This window comes from Asterias rubens, chromosome 13 (genome assembly GCF_902459465.1).
Source record: "Asterias rubens chromosome 13, eAstRub1.3, whole genome shotgun sequence".
Lineage (NCBI taxonomy): Eukaryota > Metazoa > Echinodermata > Asteroidea > Forcipulatida > Asteriidae > Asterias > Asterias rubens.
In genome coordinates this window covers 13919461-13936520 of record NC_047074.1, presented here as the reverse complement: position 1 = coordinate 13936520, position 17060 = coordinate 13919461, and the positions used below count along the sequence as shown (strand labels likewise).

Below are 17060 nucleotides of genomic sequence, written 5' to 3'. Positions count from 1 at the left end.
CCCAAAACTTTATGTTCGAAATGGAAATTACTACAAAACAAAACGCTGACAGCCGGCCAGAAAGAGGGCGCTGTTTCGTTTACCCATTCGGTGCAAAATGGCGTCCACCTTGAGTCGCTACGGTCGACATTTCTTTGCAAAAAATAACAGATTTAGCCATCTTTCCAAGGTATTGTTGTTTTGTTTGAATGAACAAATTGCACATTTGATTAACTAGGTAAAAGATTACATCAAGTAGTTATGTTGTCTGACCATTTGCTCGGTTTATTTCAAGAATGTTCGTTAAAAAAGTGGGAGTGGATTTTACTTTTAGAATTCTATTTTCTTCAAATCAAAGAAAGTTCATTATACGATTTTGTTCACCCAACCGGTTATGACTGTCAGAGACAGTTATTTGCCGTTGAATGCTCTAATTTACATATTACTGTTTTCTGTATGCTGACATTGAGGGGTATATTTGGTATATTTACAGACTGCTAAATAATCTCACAGTTGGGATCTTGCTTTTTACATTTATTTATTAAGAAACATTTATAAATAAATACAAAATTTGACCTTGACTTTTGTTCAGACATTTTTTTATACCAGTCTTTTGCTTAAAGCCATTGGACCCTTTCGGTAAACAGTATTGTCCAAGTCCCACACTTCATGTATCACAACTTATATATAAAATAACAATCCTGTGGAAATTTAGGCTCAATCAGACATCGTTTTCTCAAAAAGTTAAGCATTTCATGGACTAATATTTCAAGAGAAGTCTTTCACCATTACCTTCTGTAAACCCTGTAAATTATTTGTAAATCTGTGAACTTTTTTTTTTCTTTCTGTACCGGAAGGGTCCAATGGCTTTAACATGCTTAAGCATGTTAAGAAGTCTTATTTATTTATAATGTGATGTGGTCATGGTGGGCGTTTCTCTGTGCTTTCTTTCTCGCTTTTTTAGTGTATAATAATTGCATTATTGGCTGCTACTTCATTAATTTTTCACTTTTTTCAAAGTTATTCAAAATCATAATCTTGGCTGGGTAAATGAGATAAGTTCAAAAGAAGACTGCTTTTTTTGTAATAATGCTATTTGGTGAGAAAATTACCCCTTTTTCATATAACAATACATGCCTGGAATTTCACAGAGACCATGGCCTATGTTGCCTACTGGTCTTGACCTTGCCCTTGGTGTCCCTTTTTCAAACGTTTCCCAAAAGACTAAGATTTTTCCAATAAGAGAACACTTTAAAGGCAGTGGTCACTATTGGTAATTACTCAAAATAATTATTAGCATAAAACCTTACTTGGTAACGAGTAATGGGGAGCTGTTGATAGTATAAAACATTCTGAGAAACGGCTCCCTCTGAAGTGATGTAGTTTTTGAGAAGGGTGTAACTTTCCATGAGTTTGATTTTGAGACCTCAGATTTAGAATTTTAGGTCTCGAAATCAAGCATCTGAAAGCACACAACTTCGTGTGACAAGGGTGTTTTTTGACCGATTGAGCTCAAATTTTCACAGGTTTTGTTATGTTATGCATATGTTGAGATACACCAAGTGAGAAGACTGGTCGTTGACACTTACCAAAGGTGTCCAGTGTCTTTAAATCGACCTTGTCTTCTCAAAGATGTACATCGTGCAATACATTAACAACATTCCTTTGATTTATTGTTATAATTATTGCTTGATTGCAGCGTATTCTTGGAGTAAATGCAGCAATTTCCTCTGACCCAAGAAGGAATTTGTCCATCCATGAGTACATGAGCTATGATCTTCTCAGAGAGGCAGGAATCAATCTCCCGAAGGCGGAGGTAGCCAAGACACCTCAAGAGGCATATGAGAAGTCAAAGAGTCTTGGTGGGTCTCTTTTATGACAATATGAGTGACAGATGTACAGGCCAAACAAATTCACAGTGGCCTCTATTATTATCCCTTTAGCCAGTCTAAAGGCTCAGTCACACTGCAGCAATAACAAAAACGATTATGATCTTGACGCAAAGAGAATGCATTCTATTGGTTGAATTGCTCCACCCAGAATAGGCACACGCTCATTCAACCAATAGAAAGTGTTCTCCTTGCGTTGTGATCGTTATCATTTGTTGTTGCTGCTGTGTGACTCGGCCTGAAGATGAAGTTTGATTCATAAGTCGAGTCCAAGTTGTGGCATTTGAGCAAGATACTTTTGCTGCATCCTTCAAATGGGGCATATAGCTGAGTTCTAATCAACTCTTCCTTCAGTAGAATGGTCCTTGAACCAGACACAAATAGATCCAGGAATGCCGGGATTAATCGTAGATTTAGAGATTATGTATACTTTTTTTATGGTAGTAGCCCTTTACCTAGAGTGGCTTTTAAAATTTTTTTTTGTAAAGTTGAGTAAGTTGAACAGTTGTTTACAAGTCCTGACATTCAATGAAAACTAAGGCAACACTAAAATCCATGGGACCTTTTACATTTTATTTTTGATGTTATTCTTGAATACAGGTGCGGAAGATGTCGTCATCAAGGCCCAAGTCTTGGCAGGGGGCAGAGGAAAAGGAACTTTTGACAGCGGTCTGAAAGGAGGAGTGAAGCTTGCATACTCGTAAGTCAAAGAAGCAAATAAATTTTCGAGTATGCAAGCTGTTGCAAAAATGATTCTTCCCTTACAAGGCAAGCACAGAATTTCTTAGCTGTGTAAGCGAATAATGCGCAGTAGCTTGGAGTATGCTTGTGCTCAAGCAAAGCGTTACACTGTGAAATGTGCTTGACTCCATGCCTCTGTAAGTGCTGATTCTTTGTTCACAGTGAGCCATATAATTGGGCCCTAGTTTATAGTACATGATGAGCTATACTAATCAGAATGAACCTTGAATCAGAAGTATAATGGTGACAATGATGTAAGTGCTGTTATTTTGTTCTGATTTGTAGTAGGATTTAGTCATTTGATAAAGGGGACTTGACATTTGACAATGTCAGCAATTTGGAACTTTTGCACTTGATTTATGTTTGCTTTTTCAACGCCTGACTTTGAGATTTTCATACATTTCTTTTCCTTCTTGATAACATTTTCAAGTTAAATGGATTTATAATTTCTGTAGACCGGAGGAGGTGAAAGATCTTGCTAAACAGATGCTTGGAAGGAAACTAATCACAAAACAGACCGGTGAAGGTGGAAGAATGTGTAGTGCTGTAAGTAGCTATGAATTATTGGGTTTTATCAAAGCCATCATGTAGGCTTGAAGCTTTGCACTAAGGTGTTTTCTCTTAGGTAAGGCGTGAGATCTTTTCTTCCACCGTAAAAAAACGCCACCTGGTGTCCCACCTGGTGTCTTAAAACCAGGGGAGCAACCAGGTGTACTGGCCCAGCTCCAAGCTGTTCCCTTTTAGGTAATTTTGGCAGGTCCACAACCATGGCTCCCCTCCTGGAACCAAACAATCGACACAACCTTAAGCTTGGATTAAACGCCCAGAGTCAATAAGGATAGGTGTCATAACATTTTGAGATTTCAGGACAATGAAACTTCAGGATGAATAAGTTTGAAAAATTTGATAAAATTGTGGTTTATTTGTTTTTTAATTTTGTGTTCAGGTTTTAGTGTGTGAGAGGTTGTACTCCAGGAGGGAATATTACTTCGCTATCACAATGGAGAGAGCCTTCCAGGTGAGTAAGTGGTCCAAGGTTCGATTCCACAAAGCACTAAGAGTCTTCATAAGATGTGTTGTCAGTATTACCATAGTGATTTGTATTGTGACATCACAATTTGCTTAGCAATTATGATTGATGCACAGTTATTTATCTTAGCAGGGTTCGATTCCACAAAGCTCTAAGTTTCATCTTAAGATTTGTTGTTGGCATTGCATTACAATTTGCTACTAATTAAGATCAACTGGCAGTTAAGATTGATCTTGACTCCTTGTGAAATCAGCTTTAGGGTTTAAATCTCAAAAAGGCAGAAGCTGAAATCAGAACCACATAATTTCTTTAAACTGTAAATTAAAGTTGAGGAGATAATTAGTTTTTGTGTTTTTATGTAACAACTGAAGTAACGAACAAGGCTTACTCAATTATTGCCATTCTGCTTTGTATCGTTACTCCCCCAGGGACCAGTACTGATCGGCAGTTCTCAAGGGGGTGTAAACATTGAAGACGTAGCAGCGGAAGATCCCAATGCAATTATTAAAATACCAGTAGACATCATAAATGGTAAGAAAATAAAAACTTGCACAAATTAGTTAGTGGTCTTCTCGAGAAAGGCCCTTCGCTAGTGTCCAAACGTCAGCCCACTTACTAATTTGTGCATTTATATCATAGGTCCTTTTGGTTGGTAAGCAGTTTGCAACAGCTAGTCCTATTTTCTCAACAACAAAAAATGCACACAAAACAGAGTTGGATCACATCAACAATGTCATGATGCATGCGTGAAAAATGCACAAACAATGTTAACAAGCAAAAGCCGGTCAGAAACGCTACCTCTTTTGATTGTTTACGATCTTCTATTTCACCTGTTCAAGTTTGTTTATGGTTAACCGGTTATACGGTTACTAGTTAAACGGTTACCAGAGATAGGTTACCGGTGAAATGGTTAACCGGTTAAATGTTTACAATCGTTCCAACCCTGATGCAAGAATCTCAATCTTAATTAATATTTCTTCCAGGCATTCAAGATAAAGAAGCGAATGATATGGCTAAACAAATGGGCTTCTCCGATCAGTGTCTTCCACAGGTAAGATGGAACTTTATAACTTCAGGGGTGGATTTCACAAAGAGTTAAGACTAGTCCTATCTCGAGTTAGGACGAGTTACACGCCTAACTTAGAACTAGCCATGCATTTTTAATTTTGTGAAATCGACCACAGGGCTCAAGTCCTGCACAAAACTCCACTATGCCTGTAATAAAATCTACTTGGCATTCAGTTAGTTTTCAAATTGACATTTCACCAATTTTGCTTTCAAGCAACCTCTTGAGATGTTTTTTTAAATAATGTCTTCAATATTTTGTTTCTACAGGCTGCCGATACCTTTAAGAAGTTGTACAATTTGTTTATTAAGAACGACTGCACGATGCTTGAGATCAACCCTCTGACTGAAGACAATCATGGCAATGGTAAGGATGATCATAAAGTGCCTGCCAGGCAGACACATTTGCCCACCAGTTTAATGAGTAGCCCTGTAGCATTATCGTGAATCCAATCTATATGCAAGACTTTCGTCTGAGGTGGGATTCAAGCCGGGGTCCACAGAGGTGAAAGGCAGGGAAAGAAAACCACTGAGCCAACCTCAACCTGGTCCTTGACTATTTTTACCTGTGTTTGACTTCCCCTTTCCCTTAAAGGCAAAGGACACCTATGGTTTTTTTTAATTGTTTGATTGTTTTAGATCCCTATAAATGTAGATGTATACAATAAAAATATGCTGTGAAAAGTTCATTTCAAATAGGGTTTGCATTTTTTGAGTTATCGCCGAAAAACCAGAGCAAATATATCCACGCAGGAAGAGTTATCCCTTAACAATCCAAAAACGTTACTGACAGTAATGCTACTAAGATTCAAGTTATAGGGCATAAGAACTGATATGTGTTTATATTACCACATTACTTTCGAAGTGCTTTATACTATCAAAAGATGGTGTACTTCTAACCATGGAGGTTTCTAATCAAGTTAGTCTTTATTGGCATAAGAGTGATTACCAACCATATATTTTTCCTTTAACTCACACAGTACTGTGTATGGACGCTAAGATCAATTTTGATGACAACGCGGCGTACAGACAGAAAGCAATCCACGATCTGAAAGACTGGAGCCAAGAAGATGAGAGAGAAGTTGCCGCCGCTGAACATAATCTCAACTACATCGGACTAGACGGAGATATTGGCTGTCTAGTAAATGGTGCCGGTCTCGCAATGTCCACAATGGATATTATTCAACTCCATGGTGGGTCGCCGGCTAACTTCCTCGATGTAGGGGGCGGAGCTACGGCTGAGCAGGTGAAGGAAGCATTCAAACTAATCACTTCGGACACAAAGGTGAGTGAACTTCTTGGAACATTCTCACGTCAAACATTACTCAGTATAAAAAATCAAACAATTATTTGGTTTAATCAATGTGGAGATGTAGAGAACAGTAATCGTAGCACAGTAATAATAGCGACTTAAATATAGCACTCAAGTACTTTCTGTGAAAAAAAATCCATAGCCAAATCATGGTTGGGATTCGAACCCACGTCCTTTGCATTGCTAGAGCAGATGTCTTACCACTAGACCACTGATTGCTAGAGGCAGTTTGAATCCTTTGTACTAGCAGTGAGCAGTAACATCTATTGGATATCAAGTCATTGATCGATTGATTATTGATTATTGATTACAGGTACGAGCAATCATGGTGAATATCTTTGGTGGTATTATGCATTGTGACATCATTGCTAACGGCATCATAGCAGCAGCTCAAGATCTCAAGCTCAATCTTCCTATTGTAGTTAGATTACAAGGTACGTAACAAGCCCCCTTTTAAACTAAATCCCAACCATCTAAAAACCAGCTACATCCAGGTTCAGTAATAAGACTTTGTTGAGTTGCAACTCCGTTGAAACTCACTTGTTTTGGGGTTGCAAGCCTGATTCTTCACAGAGGCAATTACCTCCGTTGCCCCTGGTTATTGCCTTGGTGGCCCTTGAAATGTTCCAAAATTCCGTAATTTATAATTTCCTCAAAGTGTCACAGTCAACCCTGTGCAACCGTGACTCGAAAGACATTTTGCTACTCTACAATGAAATTCTCTTCGACAAGATATTAGAGGGAGGCTTATCATCCTTACTCAACCCAGCTGTGAAGCTGAATTGCAAAGGACATGGCTACAGCGTGTTTGAGCTGCAGGCATGTACACGGAGCACAGCCAGAGAATGAAAGTGTTTGGTTTTGTTAATCTACTTTTGATAAATGTTATCTCAGGTTCTAAAGTTGAAGATGCGAAGGCATTGATTGCAGCCAGCGGGATGAGAATCTTAGCGTGTGATGATCTGGATGAAGCCGCTAAAATGGTGAGTCAAACAAATACCTCTCAGGTTGTTATACCATGTCTATATCAAATATTGTAAAGGAAACAAAGTACACAAATGAAACAAAAGGGTCCGGAAAAATCATCTTTATCAACAACGAAAAAGAAACTATTAATGAATAGTAAACTTGCGGGTACAACCATGCGTATCTCTTTTGTGTGAGTGTTGGCTCTGAGAAGAGCCGGTTTGGTCCCAAAAAGTTTATATTGAGAAATATGAAAATATAGATCCTTAAGAAGCAAGAAACTGCATTTCACAACACGTTATTTCAACTTTTGTTTCACCCTCCCCACACTCAACAACCCTGTACTTGAAAGTGGGCTGTGCGACAAGTGACTAATTTCCGTACAGCCCAGCACATACCCTCAAGGGTGTGAAGCAAACGATGAGCTGCACTAATTTTGTAAACTTTGAACTCCAAATTTTGTCCAATTCATGTATGACTTGGCACCAAATAACAGAACATTGCCATTGTCAGTAGGAGAGAAGACTAAAGTTTTGACAACATTTGATTCTCCTTGTGTTACTTCCTTGTACAACAAAATTCTTTCTTTATATTCTCTGCAGGTCGTTCGATTGTCTACGATTGTTGCTCTTGCTAAAGACGTCTCAGTTCATGTAGACTTCCAGTTGCCGTTATAAAAAACAAAATTCAAAATCCACTCACAAGTTTCTGACAGGATGCAATGAAAGTAGGCAGTTTGTTGTAAATATGAAGAAAACAAACAAATGTTTCCACTGACAATATTTAGTTTATTTAAAAAACTTTGTTTTTGTTCTATGTGTCCAGTTTACTGACTAGCAAAAGTGTTGACATTACCAATGCCTCATGACTAGTTCTAGAAATTATCCGGAAATAATTAGAATAGAAAAAAAACACTGCGGATTAGCAAATCCACAATACAAATTTCTACACAATTTCTACCGATTTCATGGAGCTTTTATACAAAAAGTTTTATTTAAAATTTTATTTAAAGTAGGTTATGGAACTGGAAATATGGTCTTTGGACGTTCAGCAAAAATGTACCAAAGGGAAAAGTATAATAGCTGGAAGTTTGTGCTAAGTGCCAGTCATAAGTACACACAATCTATGTGGGCTTTGGTTGGTTCACATGTGTTATCTGCTTACTCTGTACTAGCTAAGCATTATTTTATTTATGAAGCAAATTCTTACATTGCCTTTGCTTATACCATTTCAAGTCTGAATTCACACAATAAATGGAGTCAAATATATTTCCTTTGAAATAATAATAATACTATGTTTTCAAGTCTTCTGTTTTTTTCTAAATGTTCTGAATGAATTTTTCTTGAAGTCTATTTCAAAATTGCAAAGTGTTTTTGTTACACACGGAATGTTTGAGATTATTACAAATTATCAAATCAATAACTGTTCCAAATTTCATAAAGCACAAACAAAGCTTGCTTAGCAAAAACTAGTTACCAACCAGTATACCATACAGTAATCATTGCTGCAACTGGTACCCAACTCATTTCTTGCTAAGCAAAGAAATTTGCTCAGCAGAATTTTGTGCTAAACAGCTTTATGAAATGTGGCCCTGTTGAATAGGATTTCTATTTTAAGATTAGACTTGGCATGCTGACTGAGCAGTGAATTTATTTCAACTATTTTTAAAATTGAAGAATTTGTTACATTCTGATGTGAAATACAAGGATATTAAAACACAACAAATGAAACTAAACTGTTTGAGGTTGAATTTATTACTTTAATAAAATTATAATTTCATCGGGGAGGGGGGGGGGGCATGTTTATTTTGCAAAGGACATTTCACTAAAACATCTTAAAGTCTATGGGAAACTCTTGAAGGGGAACTAAGGCCAAAACAAAGGAAATGGACTGCTGCCTCGGAGTAATTCCCTTTGAAGCTTTAAAATATTTCCTCAAAATCTGTATAACTTTTTTTTTCAAAACTAAATGTATGATTTGACAGGAATATTTTTTGGTAGTGGCTCATGCAATCTGTAATAAGGTCATGATTAGTGAGAGATCAGACAATCAGTAAACAATTATTGCAATTATATTCTCAACTCCAATGAGTCTATAGTCCAAAGTCATGTTTTAGATAAATCCAGATAAATAATTATACAAAGTACACAGTCAACAAAAATTTGCGTATCAATTTTTATCTCATAAAAACAGATACGATTTATCCTTCATTTCTGAGTTTAATACAGCAGTTATGCATGACTTGGTTCAAACTTTAGTTAAAGGTGAATTCACCGTTGTCTTGGGTTTATAAAAGTGTGATTTGTAACAACTGTGGCTGACAACTTTCAGTTTGTCATTAAACTATAAAATTGTTCCACTCTTCCAAAACACATCTATTCTTGTGGATTTCTATAAAACTGTCCCACTGAGTACCATTTGTTGATGATTTACATTTCAAAATACAAAACTTCACCTTTAAGGTCTGGTTTGCCCCTTTAAAACGAGCCGTAGCCTAGTACCCTTTTTGCGTATGGTGTATCAATGGCGTCTACTGCCAAAATGTAAAGTTACCAGACTATATTTGGTTAATGAGGACAAAGTACGCGCTTTACTGGCATGTGTAAAGTGATTGCTCTTTTACTTCGCTTTTCAGCCAATCAAAGTAAATGAGCGATTACTTAGGATAAAGCAACTTGGTACACACATCAACACAGACACAGAAAAGACACGTACAGTCTGACCTATAATTAAATCTACGGTGCAATTTTAGAGATTAAAATCATTCGTTGTTGTCTGCTACACCACTTTGGGATGTGAATAAGTTATCCTGTGAATGTGTTTACGTGCATTGTGGAGAGGTGTGTTCGGAACTCGCAACAGGGATGATGAAAGGACCTTGGTGAATGAGGAAATAAGTTTTCGTTTCTAAATTGGTTGCCAGGTCCCATCATCTACTGCACGGCTCTGCTGTGTGCTGCTGTTTTATATATTACCCCTCTCTGTCTCTGCTGCGCCTGTGCTGTTGTGACAAACACTGGTCACTTGGAAGTGGTGAAGACTAAACCGTTCAAGTTTATTTGAGTAAAAGGTTTGAAACTTTCCAACATAGAACGAGCAAGTCAATCTAGCCAAAGTGACCGATTCTTTTTTACCAATTTCTTCTGAAGTTCTTCCAAACTAGCTCATCAGTTTTTGTTACCATCCGAACTCGGAAGAGTTCCAGACAAAAAGCATAAACAAAAGAAGAGGAGACAAGAAAATGGGAAGTTTGGTTTCAAAGAAGAAGCAGACGCCACCAACAGAAGAAGCTCAGCAGCCTCCTCAAGAAACGCCTGCTGCCAAAACCCAACCTCCAGCAAGTCCAGAGACACAACCTCCAGAAGAGGTGGAGGCCCAACCTCCAAAGGCAGAGGCAGAGGCTGATGCTGAGAAACCCAAAGAATCACCCCCAACGTCACCTCCGACAGCTGAGGGGAAAGAGGATTCAAAACCCGCCTCAAATGTTTCGACTCCAGTGAAGATTCCTGAAATAACAGTAGATACCTCACCACCGGTAGATGGCAGTGCGGATGAAGAAGAGCCACCAACAGTTACGCCGATTGGTGAGTGTGTTACAGTCGGCGTGTCATGGCTGATCGGTCTAGCGCACTGAATTCAAGTTGTGGTTGCTAAGTTATCACAATGTGGGTTTGAATCTCGGTCCCTGCACTTAACCTACGGCCTGATTAACATTAGACAAAGCAAAATATATCTAAGAGTATCTAATTGCTTTTACTCGAGCACCACAAGCGGACACTCAGCTGATTAGAAACACCAGAGCTTGAGTCAAATGTTTATATAAAACCGCTCAACAACCGCCACAATTCCCCATGGTGTCTGTTTGTTTGTTTGTTTGTTTGTTTGAATGATCTTCCAATCAAGGGAACTTGGCAAACTCCCACAAAGGGATATAAACACCAAGCTGGCTACAGCCAATTTCCTCATACAAACATTGGTTTAACGTCTATAATTATGAATACACAAATCAAGAAGTTGAGTTTCAGTAACTAGACGACAATATTTATTCTAGTCATTGTGAAATCAGCGGTTAGCTGAGGGATTCGAACCCACAACCTCGTGATTGCAAGTCCTGCAGTCTAACCACTTGACCACGGTGACTTGTCATTGTTTTGTCATCATTTTATTTTATGGTTGTCTTCCTCACTGTTTAACTACAGTCACATCTTCCCCTTCAATCAGTCTTCCTTTGATTATTCTCACATTTCAATATTTTATTCCTTGATTTCTTTCAGCCGTTGCATTAAAGTGTGCAGTACAACAGTACGCCTGGGGTCGTATCGGAGAGGACAGCGAGGTCGCAACCTTGACCCAAGCAAGTGACCCCGACTTCCAACTCAGAGCAGATGAGCCTTACGCAGAGGTACATGTATGACATGTCCGCGGCAGGGCTCAAATCTTACCCTGGAGTCTGGATTGCAGGCTCGAGGCCAGTGGTTTCAGTGTCGGGCTATTGGACTGATTACTGGACAAGTCTGGCTGTCTTGTAATTTTAAATTTAATAATACACGTTCCTTTACTGCACTGTGTATCAAATAGAAACAAATGTTCAAATGTTGTCACTGAGTCTTAAAAATGCCTTTTAATTCTGTTGAGTAATACCTAATTTACCTCAAAAGACAGTCAAGTAAAAACTTCTTCACAGATGTCTTAGTGCGTTCAAATCAATATAGTTCAAATGCATGTTGTCAGGACTCAGTATTTTTTCTTTTATTTGATGAAATGTACAAACAATTCTCGGCCAGTCAACATTTTGCGGTACGAGTCCAGCGGTCCCGTTGATTTTTCTCCCTAATTTGAAGCCCTGTGAGGAAAGTTTTTGCAAAAGCAGTAACATCAACGAAAGATGTAAGTTTGTAAATTAAAAATTATGTAAATTTGTCCCCCTCCAGCTTTGGATGGGAACTCACGGCAAGGGTCCGTCCATCGTAGTCGGCGAAGACTCCAAACCACTCAAGGATTGGATCCAAGCTAATCCAGACTGCCTTGGTGATAAGGTCAGGTCAAAGTTCAATGCTCAGCTGCCATTTCTCTTCAAGGTGTTGTCTGTGAACAAAGCGTTGTCCATTCAGGCCCATCCTCACAAGGTAAGACTGGCATGCCGTGGCCGATTGATTAAGAACACTGGACTCAAGCTCTTGTGTCCAGTCTGATCAGTAGAGTGTGGCACTAGTGTCAGTATTGCCGCGTCCTTCGGATGGAACGTAAAACCGTTGGTCCTGTGTGTTGTGTGATGCACGTAATAGAACCACATGTGCACTTACAGATATGAGAAGGGGTTTGCCCCAATGTTGCTGGCTTTATCTGCAGCACATTGTGCGACAGCACCTTGTAAACCATTACATGGTGCTATGAAGGATTAGGTCTCGTACTTCTAAACCTAGCTCCAGATACCTTGCAGGAAAAACGTTGAATGCTTTGATACGCTCCCAGCGCACTTATTGTAAAGAGAAGGGGTTTGCCCTGATTTGATCTGCAGCATATTGCGCCAGAGCACCTTGTAAACATGGTGCTATGAAGGATTAGGTCCCATACCTCAATCCTAGCTCATCATACCTTGCAGGAAAAAACACTGAGTGCTTTGATAAACCCCTCGGTGTGATAAAGCGCTACATATAAGAACCTAATATTATTATTATTATTAAGACTTACACCAATGTTGAAAAGGAATGCAGAGAGACTTGTCACAGCATCATTTGTCTTTTGCTAGTGACAGATCTTTTTCTAGGTGCGTCAACTGGTTTTTATTTTTTCTCACAGGAATTAGCTGAAACACTTCGTGCCGAGCATCCAGAGAACTACCCAGACGACAATCATAAACCTGAGATGGCGATCGCTCTGACAGCATTCGAAGGTCTAAATGGATTCAGACCGCTCACTGAAATTGATGAGTTCTTGAAGAGTAAGTTGACTACTCACAAGTTTCTAGATTAAAATGAACCTTGAACCTTGAACCATGAAGTGAACCTAGATTAAAACTCTTACTAAACCTGAGATGGCGATCGCTCTGAAAGCGTTCAAAGGTCTCATTGGATTCAGACCGCTCACTGAAATTGATTAGTTTCTAGATTGAAACTCTGACTACAAGATATCCTGAACTGGACTCAAGCTCCGGTGTTTCTGTTCAGCAGAGTGTGGGTTCGAGTCCCAGTCATGACACCTATGCCTTGAGCAAGCCTTGAGCAACCATAATATTGCGTAATGCACAATTTGTTCTTCCATTGAGCTGTATACAAGTTGTGCGTGCAGGAAGTCCAGGCTCTGTAGCTTCTTTGTAAACACACAATGTCACAAGTTAATACATCGTCTATGAAGCTGGGACAAAAAGGTACCAAATTCAGAAGACGGTCAGGGCACACTAATCAAAAACGTCAAGTGGAAACCGCCTTTTCTAAGAGCAACACCACTTTCACAAAAGAGATTTCTTACACGGTGTCACCGCAAACCTTACTCACTTAACAATTTTATTATTTTATTTTCAAAGCTGTTCCAGAATTCCGAGCCGTTGTTGGTGAAGATAACGCAGCGAAGTTGACAGCCGAGTTAGAAACAGGAGGAAATGATGGGAAGAGCGTCTTGAAGGAGTGCTTTACTGGACTGATGACGAGAGAAGCTGAGGTCATCAAAACACAGCTTGACCTCCTTGTAAAGAGACTAGAAGCTCAAGGTAAGGTGTCGAGTGGGTTGGCTACATTTGTCTAGGTGTTTAACTGTTTGTATCTTACACGTTTCTACTGTATTGTTCTGTAAGTTGGCTTACTTCCTGCACAGCCTAGACGGGAAAACCAGTTTGTGATATTTTTGCTCTAGGCAAAGTTTACCTTTGGTTTTTGGAACGGTTCAACTCTTTTAATCCTATTGTAAATGTAGGTGTGTAAAATAAAACTAACATGTGAAAAAAGGTGGTCACGTTTTTTGAGATGTTGCCGAAAATCCGGGGCCAATATGTCCAAGCAGGAAAAATAAACCTTACATACAATCTTAGAAATGTTACTGACAGCACCCATCTCATATTCAAATTTTGAGGCATAAAATCTTCCCTTAAAATAAACTGGGCTTGATTCTACAAAGCACTACCATTTATCTCAAGTTAAGTTGTCAGTATCACCATAGTGATCTGTATTGTGACATCACACTTTGCTTAGCAGTTACGATTGATTCGCATTGGCTCTTTGTGACATCGAGGACTGAACAAATTAAGACGCCTGTTATTTCTTTTCGTTTGTTTTCAGAATCAGAGTCGAGCCATCGAGAGTTACTCCTTCGTCTGAACTCTCAATTCCCCGGTGATGTTGGATGCTTCTGTAGTTATTTCCTGAATCATATCATCTTACAGCCAGGGGAGGCAATGTTTCTTGGCCCCAATGAACCACATGCTTATCTCAGTGGCAGTAAGTTTGGAAATAAATAAGTATTGTTTGAAGCTTTGCATGAAATTAATAAATATGAAGAAACTATAAAAAAAATAGTAAACTTGCAGGTACAACCATGTGTAAATCTCTTTGTTGGAGTGTTGGCTCTGAGAAGAGCCGGTTAGGTCTCGACGTTTCAAACAGTATACTCTGCTCGTCTTCAGGAGAAAGACAAGCAGAGTATCCGTTCAATTCACATAAAGCGTCCTCAGCAGAAATGGGAAAGTTACCCAAAGTGACCACAAAATCCCTGAGGGTTTGTCCTTCAGATGCCACATTAAGCCGTAGGTGATGTTTACACGTAAAAGAACCCACATATGGTTCACATGGCAAGAGCACCCTTGTTTACAAGTTTCCTCAGGCTTGTGAGCTAAAGTGACCAGATCCACTAATGAGGCATCCTTGGTTTCATCACCTTAAATTTCCAAACATTGACAGTTCTGAATGACCCCTAAAAGTACTTGTCACAGAATAGAAAACAAATCCACAGGCAAATCATTTGGGTGGGATTCAAACCCACGACCTTTGCATTGCTAGAGCAGATGTCTTACCACTAGACCACCGAGCCAACCAGTTGGCTATGTGGCTGTTCGAAAACCTATATGTAAGCAGCGGGTACCGCACTGATTTAATAGATGTTATATTTGCATCGAGATAAAGAATATAATTTGTTTTTACCCTTGAACTTTGTTTGTTTTTAGATTGCATGGAGTGTATGGCTTGTTCAGATAACGTTGTCCGTGCTGGACTCACCCCTAAATTCAAAGACGTGGAGAACCTTTGTAAGATGCTAACCTACATCTCGAGCCCAGCCCAAGACAAACTCTTCCCCAGTGTGACAGACCCAGGGGATTCTTGCGTCACTGTGTATGACCCACCGGTGCCTGATTTTGCTGTGGCTAGAATTAAGGTGAGAGAGCTGTTTAAACAGAAAATATTGCAGTACAAAGTTGTGATATAGTAAAGGTTTGCAGTAACACCACAGTATGATAATCTCTAACTGAGTTGGGGTGGTTCTGAATTGTTTCAATCAGTATGCTCTGATCGTCTTCTGGAGAAAGCTGGACTCTGATGCTGCATGCTGCTTAAATACTAATGATGCGAATAAGCACAAAATTGTGCTTTGGAAAATAATCCTGGCACCAGTCACTTTCTCATCCGTCTTTCTCTAAGTCTTTTTTTGTTTATCTCAAAATATGCAGGTTTCAGAGGGAGTAGAGTCATACGCAGTAACAGCCTACGACAGCGCAAGCATCCTCATCACAATCAGTGGCCAAGCTGAGGCGTCACACCCCTCCTTTGGAAATGGTAAAACCCTGACTCTGAAAAAGGGTTCGGTCACTTTCTTATCAGCCAATCACAGCCTTCCTCTCAAACTTGAAAAATCTGAAGGATTTCTGTCCTTCAGAGCTTACTGCCCATTGGCTTAAAGAACTGCATTATTTAAATCTTAAAACAAAAATATTGGAGCTTCCTTTGTGATGGCAGGTGGCGGCAGTTGGTACTAAATCAGGGCTTGAATTTTGCACTGGACTCTAGGCCTGAGGCCTGTCATTTAAGCGTCAGGCCAGTAAACTCATTAAAGTACAAGGTCAGTGGTCTTTTTTTTTCTTTTTTTTTCAGTGAATAGAAAGTACTTCACTGTGTAAATTCATTAATTATAAAATAAAATTTGTAAAAAAAAACTCTGCTCTGGTGCTTGTTAAAATAAACGCAGTTCATTGTAGTATTGTCTAATTTTGATTCTGGTGTTTTAAAAAGAATTCATGTCCAGTAAAAATGCTGATTTCCACCTGTCTAATTTTGATGTATTTTCGTCCAAATAGGAGACCTGGTAAATGATTATTCTTCCTCCATGATTGTAGGAATGAATACGCTCCAGAGATGAAAACTAACCTATCACTTTTGTACTTGTGTAATAAAACGCTAAATCTCTTATAGTGTTCTGTACAAGAACTGTATTGAATCCATCAAAATACTCCATCTTATGGTAAAGTACACCTGATCTTTCTACTTTCAAACACAACCTCAAGTCTCATCTGTTTAATTTGTCAGCTGACTAGCTTCCGGCGCCTTTGAATGGATCTATTCCAGATACTGCGCGCCTTATAAATTTTATGTTATTATTATTATTAAAATAACAACGGAGCTCGTTTGAAGATTTTCAGTTTCACCAATCATGCATTAAAAAAAAAAAACTTACCCAAAAAATATTCTCATGTTAGATGGACTTTTGTGCCTACGGGACGACCTTTACATTTGATACAATATGATAATTGCATCACAAATAATTAAAGATTTTTAATATTCACCTTTCATGTAATATTTTTGAACAAAAAACACTTAACATTTCTATTGGTTCTATAGGCTCTATTGGTGAATGTTAATTGCTGGCTACGGCTATTAAAGACACTGGACACTATTGGTAATTGGCAAAGCCTAGCCTTCACTATTGGTGTATCTCAACATAATGCATAAAATAACAAACCTGTGAAAAATTGAGCTCAATCGGTCGTCGAATTGCTAGATAATAATGAAAGAAAAAACACCCTTGTCACACGAAGTTGTGTGCTTTCAGATGCTTGATTTCGAGACCTCAAATTCTAAATCGGAGGTCTCGAAATCAA

At 38.8% G+C, this 17060-nt stretch overlaps 2 protein-coding genes across 2 annotated transcripts; both read left to right on the top strand.

The window, feature by feature from the left end:
- The first annotated feature begins 91 nt into the window (after positions 1-91).
- LOC117298847 (succinate--CoA ligase [ADP-forming] subunit beta, mitochondrial-like) lies at positions 92-8717 on the top strand. The gene is made up of 12 exons (XM_033782195.1): positions 92-169; positions 1679-1841; positions 2469-2568; positions 3065-3155; positions 3556-3627; positions 4068-4170; positions 4623-4690; positions 4975-5071; positions 5685-5989; positions 6330-6450; positions 6911-6999; positions 7585-8717. Exons 1-12 carry the CDS (start codon positions 98-100, stop codon positions 7657-7659), a joined length of 1356 nt encoding a protein of 451 aa, XP_033638086.1. The 5' UTR covers positions 92-97; the 3' UTR covers positions 7660-8717.
- An 848-nt stretch (positions 8718-9565) lies between these two features.
- On the top strand, positions 9566-16694 carry LOC117298881 (mannose-6-phosphate isomerase-like). The gene is made up of 8 exons (XM_033782238.1): positions 9566-10566; positions 11257-11384; positions 11914-12108; positions 12782-12923; positions 13506-13688; positions 14254-14412; positions 15135-15343; positions 15636-16694. Exons 1-8 carry the CDS (start codon positions 10224-10226, stop codon positions 15861-15863), a joined length of 1587 nt encoding a protein of 528 aa, XP_033638129.1. The 5' UTR covers positions 9566-10223; the 3' UTR covers positions 15864-16694.
- The last annotated feature ends 366 nt before the right edge of the window (positions 16695-17060 follow it).